Source organism: Aquila chrysaetos, chromosome 10 (genome assembly GCF_900496995.4).
Source record: "Aquila chrysaetos chrysaetos chromosome 10, bAquChr1.4, whole genome shotgun sequence".
Taxonomy (NCBI): Eukaryota; Metazoa; Chordata; class Aves; order Accipitriformes; family Accipitridae; genus Aquila; species Aquila chrysaetos.
This window is the reverse complement of record NC_044013.1, coordinates 30,866,606-30,890,922: the sequence shown is the minus strand read 5'-3', so window position 1 is coordinate 30,890,922 and position 24,317 is coordinate 30,866,606. Positions and strand designations below refer to the sequence as shown.

At 59.2% G+C, this 24,317-nt stretch overlaps 1 protein-coding gene across 1 annotated transcript; it reads left to right on the top strand.

The window, feature by feature from the left end:
* The first annotated feature begins 1,557 nt into the window (after positions 1-1,557).
* MLXIPL (MLX interacting protein like) lies at positions 1,558-24,234 on the top strand. Its single transcript, XM_030028751.2, is given in 18 exon segments — positions 1,558-2,173; positions 10,338-10,444; positions 10,603-10,685; positions 10,890-10,979; positions 11,749-11,793; positions 12,100-12,298; positions 13,089-13,166; positions 17,608-17,780; positions 17,859-18,050; positions 18,052-18,457; positions 19,102-19,175; positions 19,618-19,801; positions 20,487-20,599; positions 20,784-20,903; positions 21,249-21,376; positions 21,738-21,861; positions 23,062-23,191; positions 23,664-24,234. Coding segments are annotated over 18 exon segments (2,664 nt in total). The 5' UTR covers positions 1,558-1,877; the 3' UTR covers positions 23,786-24,234.
* Positions 24,235-24,317: the final 83 nt, after the last annotated feature.

Here is a 24,317-nt window from a genome sequence, read left to right as displayed (position 1 = left end):
GACCCCTGCTCGGTCCACTGTCTGCTGGGGAAGGTTCCTCTGTGGGATCTGTCACCACTTCCCCCAGGCTGGGTGCCCTTTGCCCATGAGATTTCCCTCCTCTGCAGCACAAGAGCTGCTGGACTGGAGATGAGGGAGTTATGATGTCCCTAAAAGCCTCACTGGTGTATTTCTCTGCTTCCCTCAGACATATGTTGTCCCAGAGGACCGAAGTCTGCCTGCAGCTGGTGAACAGATGGCAAATGCTCCTGGGCAAAAACCTGGAAATTCCCTTTTGTGCAGCGTGGCCCTGTACAGAGGAGCACTCCCAGAAAGCCTGCCTATCTCCAATATCTTTGTTTCTCTTGTGGCTTGCCTAATTCTTAGTTTCCCAGGAGACATACATTCCCATTATTGCTTTAAAATGTCTGCAGACAGTACTTTTAAAATTGCTTCTCTCTTCAGCATCTTGACGGGCAGCTTGGGACAGGCTGACATGGTTATAATGAATCACAGAGGAGGAAAAGAGAGCCACAGAGCAATGCAAATGTGGCTGAAAAACGAAGAAATAGTTCCTAAGTGAGGTTTGCACCAATCGGTGTGAAAACTATGCAAAACAGCTATTTGTGCATATTCCTCCAGGTCTGAAAAATACCCTGGACGGCTGCTCACTCCTCCGGAACACCTGCAGGACCCACCTGTGTGCTTCGGAGAGTGCTCTGCTCCACCTGCAAGCTGGATTAAAGTTCAGATGCCTGCGGCCATCTATGTTAGCTTTATGCCACTGTTTATCCCATGTTTTCATCAGAGGTGCCTAAAAGCTGCGCCTAGGTGCTCTCCAGGCATGTGTGCTTGTGCCAGGCTGTGGAGCTGGGGAAAAAAAGGCCAGAAACTAGAGAGAAAAAAGCGATTTAAGCCTGAAATTATATCCACTTTGTCCCTCTGTGGCTCTGGTTAGTGAGGAGATGCTTGTGACAGAGGTCTGGCTGGCATGGCACATGCTAAGCCCTGGCAAGAGATGGGGAGGGGGCTGGTGCATCAAGCCCTGCCTGCCTGCATCTCTCAGGACACCTCGAAGGTGAATGTAATCCAGTTTAAGGACTGCATGACTGCAAGTTGTATAAATCCCACCATGCCTGAGCTCATCGTTGTCCTCTCTTGCATTCGGCGTTTGCATCGCCTCTCCTGCTGGGTCACACCTCGGAGCAGGCTTTTGCCTGGGCTGTTTCTCAGCTTGATGCATGGCTCAGTGACTTGGTGTGCTTTGTGCTGAGCTGGGTGCCCGTTGCTATAATTTTGCCTGTTTGTGTCCCTTAATCTGTATTTGTTTCCTTGGAAGTGCAGGGAGATACATTAGGCCAGAGGCACTAGGTAAATACCGCCTGCTCCTCTCCCTGCCAGCATGCCGGGAGCAGTGATTAACCCGGGGTAAACAGAGCCGACTGCCAGCAAACCCGTGGCCCCTGGTGAAGGGGGAGGACAGGGGACCCACAGCTGCTCCTCCCCGGGTTTGCAGGGGAAATAAAAGCCAGGGCTGTCAGGTGTGTTGCAAGAGCAGGACAGCGGAGTGGAGCTGAAGCTCCCATGGCTGGTGGCAGGGTGCTGTGGCCTGGCTGATGGTGCACCATGGGCGGGATCAGCCACCACCAATATAAACAGGGCTGACAGCGAGCTGCCCCGGCAAACTGAAAGCTGAACCTTGGAGCGTGGAGGAGACAGCGTGGTCCAGGGTGGGGCAAGTGGCGCCAAGGAGGAGGTGTGGTGTGGGTGTCCTGTGCTGGGGAGCCCAATGGCATGTGCTCGACGCTAACACAGCACCCATAGGGCTCTGGCACAACCAGGATGTGAACCACAGCGCTGGGGCAGGCTGATAAGGGCTCCCCAGCAGGCGCTGGGTGATGGCAGGAGCTCAGGGGGGGCTCCCGGGTCCCTTCCCAGAGCCCCCGGTTGGGCCATGCCCCGTCTCCGACTCCGACTCGGACTCCGAGGACATGGCTGTGGGTGGCACAGCACCTGATGCTGGGGCGCAGAACCCCTCCCAGGTCATCCACAGTGGCCACTTCATGGTGTCGTCCCCACACAGCGACTCACTGCCCCGCCGGCGCCACCACCGCACCGAGCCTGAGCTGGCTGATCCCTGGAGCATTGACCCGACCCTCACCCGGCTCTTCGAGTGCATGAGCCTGGAGTACAGGTGAGTCCCAGAGCCCTCTCCCTGGCACGCGTCTCAGAACCCCCCCCAGCTCTTTGAAGGTATGAGGCTGTCTGAGCCCTACTGCCCATCCAGGAACTTGCTGCCAACAGACATCCTCCTCTTCTCCATTGGGTTGTGATGGGCAATATGCTCAAAAACTGCCATCCTGGGAGGTTTCAGGGAGAAAGAACTGATGCTGGTTGCTGGCCATAGAGCCAGATGAAAAGTTCCTCCTCTCTTCACAGGTGTCTTAACCCTCCTCCATCTTCCCATGAGTTCTGGAGTCATTGCATCCAGCTGTAGCACGCTTTTGACCAGACCCTGAACAATCTGTAAAGCAGTAATAACCCTGTGGGCAGCCAGCACTCAGTTTTTGGCAATCCAGGCCAGAGCAGGAGTCCTGCTTTCCTGTCCTTGACTCTGCCCACATGTCCTGAGGTTATTCCAGGACATGCAGCACCACTAGGGGCTGGATGGCTGCACGGGGCTTTGTCCAGGGCCTCCTGAAAGCTTCCCTGCTTCTCTCCTGCAAAATCAGATGGCTAACTGCATCGTTCCCCCAGCCACACAAATCACCCAAGTCCAGGACGCTAGAGACCCACAGCTCCTCGGTGAGAACAGGAGAGCCTGCATGTCTCTTAGTGCCTTGGTCCACATTCTTGGAGGCAACTCTCCTCTTTTGCCAAGGCCCCAGGGTTTTGAGTTCTCTCAAGCATGGTATCAGGGTGACTTGCTGTACTGGCATCAGTACAAAACTGCTTGCAGAGCTTTTCCAAAGTGTCCAGGCGCAAACCTGGAATGACGATGTCCTACTGATGCCACATGAAAACAAAACCTCAGCAAAACAGCCATGAAGAATTGCCCATTGCCTTGTTCCACGCAAGGTCTCATTCAGTTGCTGACCTCTCAGGTATGCCTTAAAGTCCTTGAGTGCTCAAGGTGATGGAATATGTGGTCACTGCCAGAGCACCCCCAGTGACACCAGGGACTGGGACAGCACTCCAAGGGTACTAGTTGCCACATAGCTGTGTACATTTGGCCCATCGCCACATCCCAGATCGCATGGTTTCCTCACAGCTGATGCGGCACAGTTCTCCTCCAAGGTGCTGGTGAAGCTGGCACTCCGCAGGACCACACTGAGCTTCAGTGTGGGGTGACCCAGCTGAGGGTCATGCTTCCTGGTCAGGCAAGTAAGTCACCCCTGACTGCCATGCACAGGGGACACTGAGGCATTGATGGCCTCACTCTCTTTTGCTGTCCCAGCCCCATGCTTGCCATACTCTGATCCTTGCAGCTTGGGGCTGGAGGAACAGACACTGCTCCACCCCAGCGTGCTCAAGCTCTTGACTCTTGAGATGCACCACAGCCTCTGTGTGCCCCTGAGCTCTGGTGCTCCCCAGGCAGTGGGGAAAGGGTGCAAGCGCTTTGGCAGTTGGAGCAGAGCACAGCAGCTCTATGTCACCCAGGGTTGGTCATTACGCTGGAGACAGGGCTCCATCACTCCAGATCTCTCTACGCCTTGGACTCTTTCAGGGCCTTGTTTCCCTCCTGCACTGAGCATGATAATGCACACATGAGCCCCAAGCCCAACACCATGGCAAACCCTAACTGCAGTTGGACAGCAGCCCTCAGTGAGGAGGATCCACATCAGCTACAAAGCATTAGTGCCACTACTGATGGCCACCCTGGATGTCTCCTGGCTGCCTTGGTGCAAGACTAGGTCTTGCTCAGCACACATAGGGAGCAGTTCTTGGTCTGCTGTAGGGCCAGGGTAGCTGCAGGCCATGGGACCCAACCAGGAAAACGTTGACATTGGATATTCTCCAAACTTCATGCTTGGTTCTTTTCTCTTGGAGTTCCTTTCATCCTTAGATGCTCTCCCCCTCCACCCCTCAGCTGTCATGCTCTGCAGCTTGCCAGCACCCTACAAACAGGATGATAAGCATTGATCAGAGATTGGGTTCAGGTGAACCTGGACCTGTGATGCAGTGCTGGAGATGACTCTCCGCAGGTGGGAATTGGACTCTGGCTCTAGAGCTGACCACTCTCTGGCTAGCTTCTGTTCAGGCATTTCTCTTCTCCCTTTGGAAACCCATGGCAGCTTTGTTAATACATTTTTGACAGACTTGTAAGCAATAGTTGAAGGAAGGTATTGGAGGGGGAAATGGAATTTAAAGATACTTGGCACACCTCTACTCTTACTTTTATCTGACTTGATACTTCTCTGCATCATCTGCCATTTCACACCCTCCCTCCCAGCCAGTTTCCTCAGAAGGGGTGTTGGTGCAGCACAGCCTCAGCTGGAGTGGCCAGCCAAATGTCCTCCAGTCTTCAGGAGTGCATCCACAATTATGTTGTAGACTAACTCCCTAACAAAGTGGAAACTGCAGAAAGGTATCAGTTGGGAGGCACCTCTGGAGTTCATAGTCCAACCCCTGTGCAAGGCAGGGCTAACTCCAAAGCCAGATCATGTTGCTCAGGGCCATCACTCTGATGGATGGAGACCAAGGATGGTGAGCCAACCACCTATCCACCCTGTCCCAGGGCTGCACCACTCTCACAGGGAAGAGTTCTGTCCATGGCTTTAATTGGAGTTTCCTTTGTTCCAGCATGTGTCCGTTGCCTCTTGTCCTTTCTCGGTGCATGTCTGAGAAGTGTCTGGCTCCATCTCCTCTATAGCCTCCTTTGGGTAGTTGAAGGCAGTACGTAGATCCTCCCTTCACCTTCTCTTCTTCAAGCTGAACAAACCCATCACTCACCCTCCTCTTTTGTCATGTACATTAGTCCCCGACCACCTTAACGTCCTCCTCCAGGACCACTCCAGTTTGTGAAACTCCCTCTTTTATCGGGGGAACCAATCTGGACACAATATCCAGCCTTGGCCTTTGCAGTGCTGGGTAGAGGGGAACTATCACTTCTCCTGACCTGCTGGCTGAGCTGTGAGTGTTGCAGCCACCCATCCCTCCCTGTCCTGGCTTACACCATTTCAAAGGCACTAAACTCTCTCTAAACAGTATCATTTTTTCAATGGCTGTAGCTGAACAGTCATTTGAGTACTGTAATTCCTCCCCTCTCCAGCATTCCTCTGTGGCATTTTACAGGTGTTTATGGCAGTCCTGCCTCAGCTTGAGCAATCGCCCGGAGGATCTGACCTATTACCCCCCAATGGGCTGGACTGTGCATCAGTGCCTCACTGGGAAAGAAGTGCTCTCTCTACATCAAGGCTTGCTTCTAGCAGTAACTTTTTTCTTCAGATCCCTCAAAGAGAGGCAACTCTGCCCACCGACATCCTCCTCCTGGTGCTGGGATGAAGCTGTTCCCAGGCCCTTTGTACCCATTTTCAGGGACACTTGCAGCAGCTCTCCTGCCAAAGACTTAATGATTCTCTTCCACTCCTTATTCTCCTGCAATGTGCTGCATTTATTGAATCCCTTCCTTAGACTGTTGTTTCTCCTGTAGGTGGACTTCCCTGCAACACACTTGGCCCCTCCACATTTCCCCAAAAAGCTGAATGTGTGGAGCTGAGCTCCTTCAGGAACCGTTCACACTTTGGCCTTAGCACAATCTTCCCAGCTGAGCAAGCTCTTTCTCCTCATCACCGCAGTGTGACTCCCCAGTGTCCCGCCTTGCAGGTCTCCTGGGCTCACACACCTTTCTGTGACCCATTGCAGGGAATCATTGGGTGACTGACCTGAGGGACTGTCCTCCTGAAGGGAGAAAAACTGGGTGCAGATAGGAACTGCAAACTGCAGCCACTTGTGATCTTATCTTGCACAAGTCTATCCTGTGCTTCAGAAGAAGCCTCCTGTAGCTGTTCCCAGAGTGCGATGTAGATTAACCTCCTCTTCTCGCTTGCAAATACCAAGAGGGGAGATTTAGCAGGTAGGGACATCAGACTGGTAAGTGATGTGGAGTATTAACTCTGCCCTTCTTGTGATTTAAAAAAAGGCAGGCTTCAATTACATCCTTGCATCCTGATTCCCTACTAATTCATCCTCATGGCAAGCTGATAGCAGGCCCTGAGGCTTTCCTAGAAGGGGAATTGCTGCTATATCTTTGCCGTATTCTCTAATTGATTCTCTAATTCACAGTGTCTTAAACACTCATGCACAGGGCAGAAAGCACCAGGCAGAGACCCGAGTGATGCACAAGCTGAGCTGCCCTCTCCCTGTTTCCTCCTCTGAGGATTAGCCTGCACTTTGCTTTGCCCGCCTGGCAAATCGCTCACCTCAGTTTCCTCACTACAGCATTTGCCCGCAGCCCTGTGCACTAGCTCAGGCTGGCTGGAAGCGGCTTGCACTGATGTGGCAACATCCTGCGATTGCTGGGTCCACCTCCACCATTTGATGAGGCTTTGGTCTCGTCCAGACCTAAGATGGTCTGGGCACTACCTGTGCCCTGGCTGGAAGGAAGTGGGAGGTGAGGGAAGCAGAGCTTGGTGCCAACAGCAGTCCTGGCTTGGCAGATCCCATTGGGGCTTTGTGGTGGGCTGGGCAGCTTCTGCTACAAGTTATCTGCATGATGGGCAATAGTGGGTCTGGTGAGGGGAAAGGCTCGTGCTCGGGCTAAACCCATCCACATTGCAGTGTGGTTGTGCTGTCATTAGTGGCAGGGAGCTGCATGCCTTTTCTCTGTCATTTCCCAAGGATTTGGGGCTGATCCTGTCTAAGCAGTGTGCAGAGGAGTTGGGCTGGTGTGCAAGCCTGTTCCCACACTGATGCACAGTGGGGTCATACCTCCAGAGATCCCCAAAATAACTGGTTGTGGACATGTACCTAGCTTGGCTTGCAGCTGTCCAGCTTCTCAGACAACTATTTGCAAAAAGATATAAATGCCTGCCTTTCTCATCTGGGGCACTTCATGCTTCCTTTGCACAGAGGAAAATGGCTGCCCGAGAGGCAGAGCTGTAAGGGCAGAGGCATTCCTATCTGCGAGTAAACACACAGAGGAGGTCCCTATCTAATCCCCAGTACAGTCTATTAACAACACAGCCCTCGAATTACCCCAGATGCACCCGTGCAGGCTGCAGTGCCGTCCAGGGCAGAGCTCACTCCCTCAGGAGGCAGCACGGTGAGCGGCCAAGCTGGCACAGCAGCCTTTTCATCAGTGCAACGTGGTAAAGAAAAAAGCTCATTTAGATAGTAGAGATTTGAAGTCGGATTTGGACACAGTCATTTTTTGCTTGGGGACACTTTGCAGGAAAATTGTGGTTAGATAATTAACTTTCTTTGTCAGACTTTAGATTTAAAAAAAAAAAACCTCAAGAAAAAACATGACTTTGCTAGCAAGATTTATAAGAAATCTGACGTGAGCTTTTAGGTCTCCCAGGAAAGGCTGTCCTCTTTCAGCCAGCCCAGGGCCAAGCTGTGTCCCAGCAGCCCAGGGAGCACAAGGGGGGCTCTGAGAGCCCCACAGGGGATCCTGCTCCTGCTACACTTCGAAACACCGAGCAGGCTTGTACCTGCCAGAGGACCCTCAGCTTAGCTGTTCCCCTCCTGCTGCTGCCTGCTTCTCTTTGTGCAGCCCTGCATCTCACCAGATCATTCCTCCCTCCTCCTCTTGCTGTTGATGGAGAGCGAAACATTCATTATGCCATGAAAGCAAGGACCACAAGACCTTAAACTTCTGGATGGACTAAATGAATCACAGAGCAAATGAGGTGCAACTGGCTGAAACAGAGTTGGTGCTGACCCACACTGGGTTTGGTCTCAGGCTGAGCCCTGCTCCCACCTCACCCCATCCCACAGAAACCCCTTAGCCAGTTCTGGGGTCTGTGTCACCATTTCTCCAGCAGCATGGGGCAGCAGGACCTCAAGTTTGGGGCATCCCAAACCTTTATCGCGGCTCAGCATGGGATTTGCATCCATCTCCCTGGGGAGATAATTTCAGGGAAGGGTGGGGTCATTTTCAAGGCAAACAAGGGAACAAAGATCAGCCTGATAAGCCCCCAAACTGACAGGATTGTTAATGGAGGAAAAAAGCGGTTAATGTCAAAGCCCAAAGGCATGTTGCCTCTGCCTCCAGGCCACGGCCCCACCAGCCTTGTGCATGGCTGAGGTGCCCGTCTGGGGCTGTGGCCCTCGGGCTCAGGCTGCTCCTTTAAGCTGGCTGTCAGGGTGGGGGGCACCGGTGAGTACTGCGGCTGGGTAGCCTTGACCAGCAGGATCTGGCCATGTGCCCAGGAAACCCATCCCTTCCATTGGCTCCTCTGGTTGGCACCACTGCTCTGTTTGCCTTTTGCCGCTGGGGAAAGTTCAAAATCCTGGTGATAGCAGAGTGGCCAGTGCTTAGCCAAGTCCTTAACTCTCTGTGGGCTGGAGCCATGGGGACACGAGTCCTTCCCCAGTCCCTAGGGCAGTGGGTCGGGCTGGGACTCCCTGGGGAGACCATACCTGTCCACCCCTGCAGGTGGGAGCACCCGCTCCCAGACACATCCCTGCATCACGCTCTGGAGTCGGAGGGGTCGCTGATCCTTGTCCCCCACAGTGAGATGGGACAGTAGCACTCTTCTCTCCCCTCTGCCCCTGCACGCTCTCTCTGGCCACAGAGCCTTGCAGGACCAGCACCGTGGTCTCTCTGCCTTGCACTGCTGACTGGTTGGGCTGCCTGGCTCTAACGTCGAGGACAGCACCCTGTCTGCAACAAGCCACCTGCCCGCTGGGCTGCACGGAGCTCCAAGCCAAACTCTGAGCCGAGCCAGCACAGCCACTGAGGGAGGGAGCCCCACTTGCCATGCTGTGCTATGCTGTGCAGCGGGAGGTAGATTTCAAGGCAGGTTAATGCAGAATTGGCCAGAGTCTTTGTCCAAGGTTTCACAAGCTTGAATGAACAAGTGTGTGTCTTCTTAAAGTATTAGCTGGGCACTGCTCTCATCCCCAGCAGCCTCCTCAGGGACATGGCCTGATGGCACCTTGGGGTGTACCTGAGGAGATGCTGGCAATGAGGGGATACAGCATCCCTACACCCAGCCCAGCCGCTACCTTTCCTCCTCCCTGCATGTGCCGAGGATAAATGGGACCCAAAGCAGCACCAAGAACTTTAAGGGACAAACTCTTGGCTGGGGAGGGCCATGGGCTTCCCAGGGAGGGATGCCATGCAGCCTCCAGCCTGCTCTCAAAGGGCCCCTCCGTGCAGCCGGCATTGCCCCAAAGCCATGCCCTGGTGGATGGGAGAGCCGGGGCAGCTGCTGCGCTCACAGGGAGAGGTGAAAAGGACCCCAAAGTAAGGCAGAGGCACTCCAGCCTCCTCCATGGAGCTCCTGGGGCAGCAGGACCCTCAGGACCTTCCTGGTTGGTGCATGCAAGGGGGTCATGTCCCTTGGCTGGAAGGAAACAAGACAATTGCTGAAATGTGGCTGCCCGCACTGCAGGCCCCATTAGGGCCATCATCACCACCACAACGAGCTGCAGTACAAACATGGTTGCTGCTGGGAGCTGGGAAACAGGAAGGAGGGAGCCCAGCTTAGGCTGGGGGCTGGGGCGTAGGGTGCAGGTTTACAGGGATGGGTGCGGAGAAGAGCCCAGGGCAGTGCTGGGCTGAGGGCAGGGCTGGTCCCACTCTCTGCCTGTCTTGGGGCACAGGCAAGCGTCCCTTAACGTCCTCCAGCTTGTTGTCCTGCCTTCCCAGACCCACATAGATGGCTGCCCCTGCCTGCCCCGCTGCCTGTGTCTGGCCCCAGCTGAAGGTAGTGTTTCCAAGCCTTGCCTGGCATTAAAAGGAGGGTCAGAAATTGCTGCCCAAATGCTGCGATGAGCAACACATGTGTCTCACCTGGGTGGGAGACTTCCCTTCCCATCCCCCAGGGCAGGATGCAGCTGTCCTGGTCGGGGGCAGCGGGGTCCCTCCTCAGAACTGGGGTTCAAGCCTCAATGAATCAATTCCTCCATGTGCTGTGCTTTAATCCCAGGGGCTTAAGAAGCCTCGTGTGGGTCTATGAAGCTCACAGTTTAGGTCTGTGCTGCTCTCAGGGTGAACAGGAGCTCAGGGTGCTCCTATGGGTGCTTGGCAAGCAGCCTCCAGCGGACCCACATGGCTGTGCCTGCTCTAGAATTGCCACAAGGCTGGTGGCCCCAGGCATCTCTCGAGAGATGGCCCCCTGGGAGATCATGAACTGGGAGGGCTCTGGGACGGTGCCTCTCAGCCTCTCCTTTGCTTGGTGTTTTAGTGGGAAGCTGGTGTCTCCAAAGTGGAAGAATTTCAAGGGGCTGCGTCTGCTTTGCCGGGACAAAATTCGTCTCAACAACGCTATCTGGAGAGCGTGGTACATCCAGTGTGAGTACGAGGCCAGAACCCGCTCTGTCTGCTGAGTGCCAGGTGATGCTGGGTGGGACGGGGCTGGCACTGGGACAGTGATGTATGGGTGCAAGGGCACCCTCCTGAACACAGGGATAGAGCCATGGGTAAAGCCATCTGTGTTTTCCCCTGTGCAGATGTGGAGCGGAGGAAGAACCCTGTGTGTGGCTTCATCACCCCGCTGGAGGGGTCAGAGGCTGATGAGCACCGAAAACCAGAGGTAGGGCATTGTCCCTTGCAGCTCTCTCAGCCAGGAGCAGGTCTGGGTGGCAGAGGGGGGAGCTAGGGACATGCAGAGGGCAGAGCTTGTTGTATTTCATAGCTGGGAAAGGTATTTCTGATGTGGCACAAGGAAACCAGCCCTGGCTGTGGGGTGCTGGGACTGGGGGGCTCAGCCATGACCCCCTGCCCTGCCCCCCTCCAGGCTGTCGTGCTGGAGGGCAACTACTGGAAACGCCGCATTGAGGTGGTGATGAGGGAGTACCACAAGTGGAGGATCTACTACAAGAAGCGGGTGAGTGGCTTGGCCCATGCTGTTCCCTGTACTGAAGTGGTGCCAGCAGTGGGACAGGACATCAGCATGCCCAACATGGAGCTGTGGCTGACTGGGAGCGCGATATGGCACGCTCTTGCCAGCATGGCAGCGGGATGCTGGCTGCTGCCATGGTGCTGGTGCAGGGGACCTCAGTGGGGACCCCCATCGCCAGTTGCCCTTGGTGCTGCAGTGTGCTCCGGCAGCCCGAGCTGGGCTGACTGTGCCCTGCCTGGTGCATGATCCAGGGCTGGGTTTGGCAGCATACCCACAACACGTGTTGGGATGGGTCAAGCAGAGCCATGGCTCACCCACAGTGCTCCAGCTGGGCTGGAATTTGCTGGCCATGTCTCATCCCAGCACCACGTGCTGCCAGGCAGGCCGGGTGGCTCTGGGTCGCTCTGAGTGCCCACTCTCAGGCATGCTGGCACCACGACCTTGGCTGCCCACCACACAGGGTGGAGCATGGTCCAGCCTGCTCCCCAGGCCACTTGCTTGGGACGGATAAAGGCCGGAGTTGACACAGGCAGGCTGAGTGCTGGCAGCCTCGCACTTCCACACACCACTGGTCCCAGTGCTGCGGCAGCTGCTCAGCCCAGACACTGTAGAGTAAAGGCAGATGTGAACTCATGGCAGCCACACGGAACCCCCTCCTGAGCACTGCCCCCCTCTGCCCTGCCCTTGGCTCTGCCCTGCACCATGCCCGCCCTGGCTGGGGGGGGGGTGACAACAGGCTGTCTTCTCCTTCCAGCTCCGAAAGTCCACCCGGGAGGGAGAGCTCTCCAGTCCAAAGCGGGTGAGTTCGCTGGGGAAGAGTGGCAAGGGGGGGGAAGGGGGATGCAGTGTGGACCCCTGTGCTGGGCAGCTTGGGAGAAGGGGGGATGAAAGACCCAGGGTGTGATGAGCCCAATGGGATGGGATGCCAAGCACTTGGGATGCCGGATTCACCCTTCTGGAAGCACCAATGTGCCAGGTGTGAAGCTTTGGAGTGATAAACGCTGTGGAGATCATGGGAGCTGCCAGGGAGAGCAGCTGGGGAGCCAGGCATGGACCCTACCCAAAAGAGGTGCCCCCCCTGGCTCCTTTGCTCCATCTCACACAGGATGAGGATGTCTGGAGGCCAACAGAAAAATGGTGCAACCAGCTCTTCTGCAACGTGGTGCCCATGCTGCTTGGGGATGAGGAAGAGGAGCCAGGGGGTAGGCAGCACTTCGACTTGGACACCTTCCTCTCGGATATCTCTGACACCCTCTTCACCATGACACAGACACCCAGCACCCACCAGGCACTTCCCGAGGATGGTAGGTGTCATCCTCAGACCATGCTCTAGCAGGATGTGGAGGAGGAGGTCCAGGTGGGCAGCACGCACTGTAGCATCTTGCTGCCTCTTGGCTTAGCCCCTGAGAGCTGCTGCCTGTGTCCTTTGGGCAGACAGGATCCCCGGCATCCATCCTGCTGGGGCACAAGGAGAGGATGCTCCTGCCCTGCCCAAACAGATCAGGGAGCCACTGGAGGAGGCCCTGCTCCCTCCCTGCCCAAACAGAGCTCTCACTCCATTTGGGCAGGGCGGGAGCAACCCCTCCTCTGGTGGCTCCCTACGGACCAGCCTGGGCTGCCCCAGGTGGGATGGGCTGAGCTGCCCAGGGAGCACTAGCCCCGTGAAGGACCTTGCACCAGACCCCAGGGCAGGGCTGCCAGTCCTGGGTAAGCAGTGGGCAGGTCCTGCCTTCCATGGCCACTCTTTGGTGTCCCTGCCTGGCCAGGTCCCTGGAGCTCTTGCAGCACCAGACAAGTCCTGTGCCAAGGATCAGCATTTCCCTGGGGTTCTTGGGCACTGGATGAGGTCCCAGAGGTGCTGGCGGGCAGGGTGGTGGAACAGGATGGCCCTGGGTCTCCACAGAGTGGGCACCCATTTTGCTGCCCACGCATGGCTGCAGGGCAGGGTGCAGTGACGCAGTGGGCAGCAATGCAGGGTGCCATGGAGGGGTGGCAGCCAGGCAGGTGTGAGGGCAGTGGTGGGAGGAAGCCTCATGGGAGGGTCTTGGGGTTGCAGTGGCTGGGGCCTGATGTTGCAGCTCTGCCCTCTTCCAGCATATGTTGGGAATGCTGACATGATACAGCCGGACTTGGCACCCCTGCAGCCCAGCCTGGATGATATGGAGATCTCAGGTAAGAGCCAGCCGAGATGTGGTACCACATCCCACAGAGCCCAGCATGGTCTGCACCCCATGGCAGCCCAAAATGGGTGGTTCAGAGGGCTGGCCAGGCAGCAGCAGGAACTGCTGGGGCAGCCAGAAAGCACCAGACATTGACTGGCATGGAAAAAGCAGCATGCATGGACCAGGGTGTTGTGGCAGTCTGCGGGGCAGGGGCTTGGCATGCCTGCCTGTACCCAGGGCAGAGCCACAGCAGGTCAGGAAGGGCCTGGCCAGGAGCTGTGGGAGGGGATTTCTACAAACATAGGGTCTTTCCAGGAGTGCCAAACCACCTCATTTTGGATGCAGACAGAGGAAGGACAATTGTCCCCCCACAAGAAAGAGGAACCCTCCAGAGCAGGTTCTCTGCTGCTGCATCCCTCTCCTCACCCCACTGCCTGGCCAGCCCCAGGCTGAGTAGCCCATGGGGCTGGCTTGGAGCTGAGACCCTGTGCTGGGCTGTGCTACATCCCCTGGGGACAAGTCACTGTCCCTTCCAGGCTGGCCCAGAGACAAATGTGGCACTGGCGTCCAGGTGGGGCAAGGGGGCGGCCGAGGAGAACTCTGGGAAGTGGGCAATGGCAGCCTCCTCCCATAGGGCTGCCACCAGCACTGCCATGCAGGATCTGAGCCATAAGTGTCCATGAGTGCCGTGGAGTCAGCTGGGACATGTGCTGATCCCAGCTGTGCACTGTCCCCATATTCCAGGGCAAGGCATCACTGGTGCACACTGCACCAGGGACCAGCTCTGCCCTTGAACATGCCAGAGCCGGTGGCCTGGGCACACTTTGCAGGGTGGGAGCTGGTGTGTGTTGGTGGCTGCAGCCCTCCTGGTAGCTGGTGGCCTTGGGCAGCACCAGCTTCTCTAGACTCCTCTGCGCTTCTGTGAGCACCCTGTGAGCTCCACAGCTGGTCTCCACTTCCTTCAGCAGGAGGAAACAAGGGTGCTTGCACCATATGGCTGCAGGGTGATGCAAGACCAGATGCTGGTGGGGAGCAGGCTGGGGCACTCTGATGTGCCAGGGCAAGTGGTGGCATGACCCAGGGATGGATGGGGTGGGAAGTCTCTTGCCATCCCTTCTTGGCTCATTCCCTCCAGAGGTCCCATCAGGGTGAGATGTGCTGGGAAGAGTGTCTGTCCTCACTGCTGGCCCTTTGCCTCCTGTCCCCAGGTGCCCCATGTGGGCATCAGGCGCTGGGAGGTGGGACAGCTCCAAGTGGGTCAAATTTGAGACTTGACAAGTGTCCCTTCCACCAAGAGGTCCCACATGGTGCTGGAAAGCTGCACCAACCCCTTTCAAGGAGCACCTCTCCACAATGGTGTCACAGCAGCAGCCTGAGCACCTCTCTTTGTGGGCCCAGCTGCTGTTCATGCCATGGCCTCGTGCTGAGCAGGACATGGCAAAGGGCACGGCAGTGCCCAACTGTACCAATATATTTCTATGGGCAGCCAAGTTGTCTTTTTTTTCCTGGGGAAAAGGCCTGCATTTGGTCCAGGGTGCTGCCTGGGAATGGGATGGGTCTTACTGCAAGCCGCTACATCCAGGAAAGCATTCCTTCCTGTTCTGCCCATGCCCAGCAGCTCTGCATGGGGGGACTGCTGGGCCTGGGGAGGGTCCCAAGGCCAGCTGGGGTCAGGGATGGCATCCCAGCTGTGGCTCGTTGTCTGCCCAGGTGTGGGCTGCTCAGCACGGCTGGAGAGAGGCTTGTGAGCCCTGGAGCAGGGCAGCACCCTGCAGGGTGCTCAGAGACTTGTGGGTGGGAGTTTTGTCCCAGATGTGGCATTTCCTGGGATGCTGTGCCGAGCAGTTAGCCCTGATGACGAGAGGTGACAGTCCCACAACAGCCAAGCACTGTGTGTGAGTGATGTGTATGCTGGCGGGATGCAGGTGCACGTGAGGGTGTGCGGGGCACAGGTGTAGGAGCAGCACAGGTGTGCACATACCATGCGATGGGCAGCACTGGGGGTGTGTGCCCATGGGGCCATGGGAGGACTGGGGAGAGGAGATGGGGAGAGAACGCTGGGTGCTGGGTGCCAGAGCTGTGGGTGCCAGCCAAGCCAATTGTGTCCCCAAGGCTACTTTTCTAGCAGGGCATGCGATGGCTTTTCGTGGCTCGGGAGCAGGGATCCCCCCAGGAGCCTCATGCAGAGCACCGCAGTGCAGGCGTGTGGGGTGGGCACCACAATGGTTGGCGCAGGGCTCCTGCAGGGTCACAGGGCTGTCACCGTGTCTGGTGGCTGTGGCAGAGCTCAGCGCCTGTCAGTCATTGCGTGGAAACCAATCCCCAAATGAGGAAGCACCTCATGTCCGCAGCGGGTGCCAGAGCGTGGTGTGGGGTGGATGGAGAAGTCCTGATGGCAGAGGCGAGGGAGCAGCCTGGCCCCATGCCCTGCTGGCACCGTGCTCCAGGTAGGACCTGTGCCGGGCACTGGGGCGCTGGGGGCTGGGCTGGCTGTCCCATGGGGTGACATCGCCCTGCCGTGCTGCAGGGCTTTCCCAGAGCCTGGGGCCAATGCTGTAGGGTCCTTGGTTTGGGAATGGGCTCTGTAGCTCCAATCCCATTGGAGAGCAGCCCCAGGTTTGAACGGGATGCCAAAGGTGTGGTGTGCTAACCGCATGGGGTCTTCTTCCTTGGACAGTGACATGCCCTGGCCATGCTGCACTGCCTGGGAGCAGGTCAGGGTGATGCGATGATGGAGAGAAGCATTGGCAAGAGCTGTGGGGTGGGGAAGGAGCAGGAGAAAGGGAGTACAGGGCTCCCAGAGGCAGCCAGCCACCTTCCATCCCTGCAGCACAGCGAGAGGCACAAGAGGAATTGAATCTGCAGAGCTGGGCACTAGAAATGCCTATAAATACCCACAGAGCTTCAGTGTGGTGGCAGGGCACAGCCTAGTGTGGGTACAGCGGAGGGCTGGGAGCAGCGTGGAGCTGGGTGCTGTGCCCTGGGGAGGCTGAGACCCTGCCTGGCAGCACTGTGGCCCACACTGAGTGCCGGCCCATGGAGGGGCAGGGGTGGCTCTGCCATGCTCCCAGGCATTCACTGTGTCCTTGGTAGGGGGAAGGGGCAGTCTGAGGGCTGAGTGGGGCAGCTGAGCAGTGGCACTGCCCCATCTTGCACTGGTGTTACTCTTGGCTGGCAGCACATGGCACTGCTGGAATCGTCACCATGATCAGCCCCATGGCATCCCACTCTGCTAGTATGTTTGCTCCTCTGGTGTAGACTCAGAAGTGTCTCAGGCCTTTGCAGGTTCTAGCCAGGCCACCCCAGGTGCTGGAGCCTGTGCCACAGCCTGGAGGGAGAGCAGTCATTGCAGCCCTGACAGTGCCTGGGGCATGGCTGCACACGCTGGGCAGCCAGGCTCTGCCGGCAGCAGCATGGGGCATGGAGGCAGTGATGCTCACGAGCCAAGGGGTTAGGAGCATGGCTGGGTGCTCCCCAGAGGGGACCGGTGTCCTGGGCTGGCTGCTTGGGCACAGAGCCTGTGCCAGGGGCTGTCGGTCAGCTGCCTGCAAACCTAGCCAGCGCTCCTGCTCCATTCTACAGGGAAGCATCCAGCAGCCCCATCCCCACCCCACAGTCATCCTCTCCAGGGAAAACCCTCCCAGTGGCGATGCCCAAGCCAGCACAGGCACAGGCAGCGGCAGCACCAGCACCGAGCAGAGGCGTGTGTGGGGCTGATGTGCTGAGGGAGCTTGTTTCACTGGGGAGGCGGCTGCCCAAAGTGTCAGGCCAGCCGTTTGCGCCATGGCGTCTGGGCCTGTGGAAGGAGCAGGGCTGTGGGAAAGGGAGAGGAAGCGAGAGGGAGTCGTGGCAGGGTCACGGGGCTCGGCTTCAGGAAGGCCATGGGATGTGGTTAGCCACAGGCTGTGCACATGGCAGCGCTGGGGTGGGGAGGCAAGCACTCGCCACAACTCCAGGGGACCGTCCCCCACGACTTGGGGATGCTGTGATACGCTCCTCCAAGCCCCATCACTGTGGCTGGCCCACAGCCTGGGTGTTGTGGTTCCTGCCCCAGCCTGGGGCTGGTTCAGGAGGAGCAGTACAGTCATGCACACCCCTGGGAGCAGCCCTGGCACTGGAGCATGCGGCACGCAGCTGGGTGTGGGGCATGGTGTCCCCACCCTTGGGTGGCACCCCAGGCAGGTTTTCCTGTCCCCACGCATGTGGCAAGGCTGGCCCCCAGCGTGTGGGCTGCCTCTTCCCTCCATACTCCAGTGTTTAACAACGCAGGGGCCAAATCTGCTGGCAGAGCCCAGAGCTGCCCCAGCCCAGCAAGGTGAAGGTGGGACTGGCAAGTCCCCAGCAGTGCCAGTAACAGAGTACGGCTCCACCCAGTGTGCCCGGGGGCTTGTCATCCCCTCTCTGGGAAGGTCCCCTTATGCCCATCATTCTGTCTCCACTTGGCCCTGCAGATATCTTCACCAGCCACCGGCCACTGCCATCACAGACGCAACCGGGCTACCAGGAGCCGCCCTGCTTTGTGCCCATGGCTGAGCCCCTGTTCAGCGGCGGGGGGTCCCTGATGGGTGCTCGGGGGCTGCCTGTAAGCCCCGAGGCCCCGCTCCTGCCCAGCACCCTCCTCCAGGTAAGCAGGATCCTGGCCTGTGGCCTGTGGCTGCCAGTGCCCCAGGCATCCCCCCTGACCCTCCTGTGTCTCCCGCAGCCCAGTGGTGCCTCCCAGCTTGGCCTCCAAGGTGCCTTCCTGGGCCCCGAGCTCCCCTCGGCCCCCCTGCCTCCTGAGCCCCCCGCCACGGCGCCCGGCAGCCTCAGCCCCCAGCTCCGACACAAGCCCCTGCTGCAGTATGGCCTCCCTGGCAAGTGCCTTGACCTGGAGCCACCAGGACCCCACTACGCCCCCCCCCATCCCATCCCCCGGGGCGCCGCTGCTGGGCCCGGACCCCCCATTCTCCCCCGCCTTAGCCCCCCGCTCCAAGTTCCCCTACACCAGCTCTCCTGGCCCCTCGTTCCTGGCCCACCCCGCCTCCCCACTCTCGGCACCCTGCTTTGCCGCCCATGCCCCAGGGCTGGGTTATGCCACAGGCATGGTGCCCCTGGGGTACCCCGGCCCGTCCGCCCCCCAGGTCCTGCCCCCCACCCTGCTGGGCGACCCCAGGTTTGCCCCACCCAAGGGGCTGCCCCAGGGCGGGGGTGGGCGGCCGAAGGCAAAGCCCAGTGGCACAAAGGCAAAGAGGATGCCGGGACCCCCCGCGCCGTCCCACCTGGCTGTGCCCAGCCCCTGCCTGAGCCAGCTGCTGACCACAGGTAATGGGGCTGGGGGGTGGCGGGGGGGATGCAGGGGCAAGCCGGTGGTAGGGGGGATGCTGTGGGGGGGATCAGAAGGGGAATCCTGCTTTCTCCCCGGAGCTGGGACGCTGGGGATGCTGGGCAGGGCACCTGGCTGTCCCCATGGCAGGGCAGCACCAAACCCAGGGGTGAAGCCATGCCCGGGGAGCTCCCCCCAGCTCCAACAGCTTGGGAGGGAGATGGGGCCCAGCTGGCCCCACGGCTTGGCCACGGGCACCGCTGCATACTCCCTGTGTCCCCAGCCTGGTCTCCGTGGCCCTGTTGGCACGGATGGGCTGAGGGGTCACCAGTGTCCTGCCCGACCTGCTGCCAGTGCATACGATGGGACAGGTCCCACTGAGGCTGTCAAGTCCAGCCGTGTGCTTGTCTGGGGAGGGGCTGGGTGTCCCTGCCTGCACTAAGGCTCCCAAGGACACCCCTGCTGTGGAGAGCAAAGGCACCTCTCTCCAGGGGCTGCTTCACCCTTCTGTGGGGTAGACAGGCAGGGAAGGGGCTGCACCAATGCCAGTGCTTGGGGCTGGCTGTCCCGTGGGGCAGGAAAGGTCACCTGAGCCCCAACACCCTCATGCAGCAGTGCCCTTCTGCTCCCTGCCCTCTTGCAGCCAAGCAGGAGCTGGCCCTGGATGCCCCATACCCGATGGGTGCAGCATTCATGCCCACATCCCCTGTCTCTCTGGTAAGCACTCACCTACTCCCCAGGTTGGGAATTGCCCTCTCCTGGTTGCTGGGGCAGGGGTAGAGATGGGGAGATGGGGCTCTGTGGGGTCACCTTTTGCAGTATGGGTCTGGACAGGCACGGGGAGAAGGAGGGGGCATGTGGCTGGGGTGCCAGGGAGGCAGGAGTCACCTGAGTGTTTTCTCCTGTAAAAGAAACAGGGCAGATGTGGGAAACATCCCACCTGCAGGGCCTCTTTCCTGGCGATGGTGCCCTGGGGGAATGGGGCTGGGGCTGCCCCTGCAGATGGTGGGATGGGGCTGCACATCCTCCCTCCCTGGTCCCCTTGCGGGTGTTCGGCTCTCAGTGCCCAGGCACCGACTGACCAAAGGGGAAGGCCTGGTCCCTGGTGTGCATGGGGGGCTGGCCCCCCAACCTCCCACTTCCCTCTGCCTTCTCCCAGCAGCAGAGCGCTGCCCCCGAAGTCCCTGCCACCTTCCTCTCCAGAATGGCCCAAGCGAGCCCAGGACTGGCTGCTGGCTCCAGCCCTTCCCAAGCGGTGCCGGTGCCGGTCCCACAGGCGGGCACCCAGCCGGGCCCACTGCTAGTCCCCAAGGTGGAGCAGCTGTCCCCCACGTCGGCTTGCAGTGAGTCTGGGGCACCCCAAGGAGCTCCACAGGATACCACATTTCCTGCAGGTAGCTTGGACCAAACATTGTGGGAATGTTGCATTTCGACTTCAATCCCAGCTATTTACATATATCCAGCTGAGCAGGGATTATTTCCTTCCGCGGGGGAGGACACAGCCCCTTCACCTGCCTCCTTCTACAGGGGCAAAAGTAGAAACAGGAAAAGACAAAAAGGAGCAAAATGTTGAACTGTGGTTTTGAAAACCTGGAGCTTGGTTTTCGAGTGGGAAGCACCTTGCTTTCACCCGCAGAAACCAGAGTGGCAGCTGGAAACCAGGCTCTGATGTCGTTCCCAGTTTCACTTTGGTGCTGCAGACCGCAGCCTTGCTGCCCTCGGGACTCTCTCCTGGATATTTCCACCCCAAGAAACGCCGGGAATTTAAAATGTCACGTCCCATATGCTCCCATTTCTGAGCAGTTGTAAAATGAGTGGGATTTGGGATAAGACAAAGTGGTAAGATGTGGTCGGACGCTGGACCGGAGCATCCCTGTCAGCTGAGCAGGGTGGCTGCCCTGGGGCTGAGGTAGCGCTGCAGGCTGCTCCTCTCTGCCTGTCCCAGCTTGGGACCTTGGTGTCAGCCCATCACGAGGGGCTGCTGCTGCTGCTGCCCCTCTCCCCAGAGCATCACCTTTCCTTTTCCAGGCAGCGACTGGCCCAAGCATGGCCAGGCTTCCCCAGGATCCACTGTAGGGCTGGGCACTGGCATCTCCCTGCATCACCCTGTGTCCTGTCGGGGCAGGCCTGAGTCCAGCAAGGTACAGCAGGAGCAAGCACTGCCTTTGCTATGGGGGGCACTATCTCCATATGCACCCCCCCTTCCTGCTGCCCCCCAAACTCCCCCCCACCTAGCTGCAACCTTTGGGCAAGCCCATCCTGATGGGGCTGGTGGCGAAGGGCTGTTCCTGCTGCCAGGAGGTGCCTGACAGCACTTACCCACAGATGGAGAGCCGCCGCATCACACACATCTCTGCCGAGCAGAAGAGACGCTTCAACATCAAGCTGGGCTTCAACACGCTGCACAGCCTGGTGAGCACGCTGAGCGCCCAGCCCAGCATCAAGGTGAGCGCCCAGGGCTGTGTGGACCGGGCAGCCACAGGCACACAGGGACATGGTGTGTCACCTGGGGACGCTGCGTCCCTGGTCTGCCCCAGCGCACAGGGCTCCTGCCCTGTGCCCCAGTCTATGGGGCACGAGGCTGCGAGCCCACACCAGGCACATGGAGACCCATGCAGTGCAGTTGTGCCAGGGTGGTCTGGGCTCTGGAGCCTGTGGCAGAAGCTGCCAAGGCTCGGCAGTGGGGAACATGGCACCTCGCACTGCCAGCCCCACTGCACAAAGTGCCGGGTGCCCCTCGCCCTGCCCACCCAGGGGCTCCCTTCACCGTCTCACCCTGCGGCCCCACAGGTCAGCAAGGCCACCACCTTGCAGAAGACAGCTGAGTACATTTGCAAGCTGCAGCAGGAGCGGGCGGCCCTGCAGGACGAGGCACAGCGGCTGCGGGAGCAGATCGAGGAGCTGAACAGCTCCATCAAGTAAGGGGGGCTTGGCTGGGGGAGGCAGGAGGGAGCCACTGCCTGCATCAGGGTAGCCAGGCAGGGCAAGTGGCAGCGCTGGGGAGGCAGCAGGACACAGCAGGTCTCCTGAGCACCTCCCAGGACCTGCATCTGACTCTGTCCCCTCTCAAACCCTGTTTGGGGGAGGGATGATGTTCAAAAGGCAATGCTGTGTGGGACCAGAGCATGGGGCCATGCCTCACAGCTGCCCTGGGAGGGGGACACTGCCTGCCCACCCTTGCTGAGAGTTGAGGTCCTGCCAGAGCCTCTCCCCATGGGGTGGCCCCAGTGGCTCCCAGCCTCCTGAACACAGATCCACAGCACTGCTTGTGCCACACAGCCTGTGCCAGGAGCAGCTGCCAGCCACGGGGGTGCCCATCACACGCCAGCGCTTCGATCAGATGCGCAGCATGTTCAACGAGTATGTCCGCTCCTCCACGCTGCAGAACTGGAAGTTCTGGATCGTATCCTTTGGGGCCAGTGCCCGCTGCTTGCTCTGACCCCTCCACCAAACACTGGGTCCTCTGGTTAACCCACTGCTCCTGGGTCTGTGGGGCCCCTCCAGCTCGAGAGGCTCTGGAGACCATGGGGAGATGTTTCCCAGCCAAGGGCACATGGTGAGAACACGCCAAGATGCTGTGGTTAGGAGAAGCTTCTGTTACAAGGGAGCAAACAGAGTAGGAGTAAATGGTTGGTCTTTGGGTAGAAGAAGTCACTGGTGGAGCTGAGCTCATGCAGGGACGAGCTCCTGGTGACATGGGAACTGGCTCTTGAGAGGCAGCAGCCATCAACTAGGGATTAGGAAAGGTCTGGACACAAAGCTGGTGACATGATGGCTTGGTCTTGGTGGCCGCATGGCACAACCTGGAAACCCAGGTGTGCCCATGCCTGAGACACAAGTCTGGGCTCCACATGGTGGAAAGGATGGAGGGGACCAAGGGCCAGGGAACGGGAGGTCAAAGCGCTGGACCTGCTTCTCTGTGAGCAGGGATTAAACACACTGGGACCATTAAGCTTGCAGAGACTATGAGGTCTACAAAACCCCAAGTGGCAGAGGGATGGGCAGGCATTGCTGCCCACAGTCCAATCCAGTGCAGGCAGTCCAGGCAAGGCAAGGGTGGCTCCTGATGCAGAGTTGGGGAGCGCTGTGGAGCTCCTTCCACAGGACACTGTGTGTACTAAAGCCGACACGGGCTCCAGGACATGCTCGTGGTGGAGGTACCTGCGGTGGATTACTATATGCACAAAATCGCCAGTCGCCAGCAGTGGTCTCTGCAGGCTGGGAGCACCAGGGAAGCACACTGGACACACTGGTGTCGTGCGCTGCTCCTGGGCACTTCAGAGGACGCTTCACTAGCTGGCTCCTTGATCTGCTCTGGAAGAGTTGTCCGGTGTCTAATCAACCATTTCTGGCAGCCCAGTCATGACAGGGGTTATGCAGCTCTCCCACTGCCTGCCCTGGGTGACACTCAGGTCCCCATCACCCCAGCAGTACGGGCTGGTGCCCAGTGTGGTGCTGTGCTGAGGAAGGCACCCAGCAGGTTTGTTCCATGGCCAGGCAGGGAGGTTTGTCCTGCTGCCTGTAGGAGGGTGCTGTCCACACCTGGCAGGTGGAAAACCATGGTCTTAGCAAGGCTGGTCCTTAACTCCTCTGCTCCCATCAGTTCAGTATCATCATCCGGCCCCTCTTCGAGTCTTTCAACGGCATGGTCTCCACAGCCAGCATGGAGAGCCTCACCCAGACATCTCTTGCATGGCTGGACCAGCACTGCTCCCTCCCAGTGCTTCGGCCAAGTAGGTGGCCCTGCTCCTGTCCGTGGCACCTTAAAGAAGCCAGGCTGGCCCACTGGCATGGACTGATGGAAAAGCAGAGGGGAAAAGGACGGAGGCGTCCTGGGGGGGCAGTGGGGCTGGTGCTGCACCACGCTTCTGCCACACAGGAGGGAAGCACCCACAGGACGTCCTGGGGTTGCATGCTTGGTCCTTTTCCACACTCCTTTCACACCCACGCTCCAGCTGAGCTGGCTGCTGCTGCGCGAAACCGAAATCCCGTGCCCTGGCTGGGCAGGGCTCGACCCTCCCCAGACCCTCCCAGGGTGGGCTTCCCTTCGCCCTTTTGCTGGGGGCTGTGGCAGGGAGCTGTCGTGCTGTTCCAGGGGCTGGAGCAGGGAAGGGAAGAGCCATCTTCCCCAGGATGGGTTAACCCAGGCTCCTTCCAGCCCCCAAGGCACAGGGGGCAGCTGACATGTCCCACGTCTCCCCGCAGCCGTCCTGAGCTCCCTCCGCCAGCTGAGCATTTCGACCTCCATCCTCAGCGACCCGGCCTGCATCCCCGAGCAGGCAACGCGGGCAGTGGCGGAGATGGGCCACGGCGGTGGCTCCTCCTAGCTGCCCCCGGAGGGGCTTTCCCAGCCCTGCCACGACCCTTGCTGCTGCCGGACAAGCGCCCGCCAATGACAGCGAGGAGGCCCCGGCAGGGCCACCCACGGCCAGGCTGCACGAGCAAGGGGGCAGTGCTGGCTGGTGGCAGCCCCAGGGCCATGGGGGTCCTGCTTCCACGGGCACCGGCTTGGGGAGTCCCTGCCTGTGCAGAGGCGGGGGTCGCTGCCATCCCCCGGTCCTGCGCCCCAGGACCTGCCAGACCCTGGAGTGTCTGGCACAGTGCCGGACCCCGTCCGCCCTCGGCCAGGAGGCCTGGGCTGGGGGAGCTGCTGGGCAGTGGGGCCCAGCCCCGCTGCCTGATAAAGGACTCACTCTGCCTACGGGCCACAGCGTAGTTCTTCCTGCCACGGGTCCCTCTGGGGCAGGGCTGGGGGAGGCAGAAGGCCGCAGGGTGAGGGCAGGGTAAGGGCAGGGTGAGGGTGAGGGCAGGCCCGCAGCGGGGCAGTGCCATCCCCCGCCGCCAGGGGCCGCCCTGCGC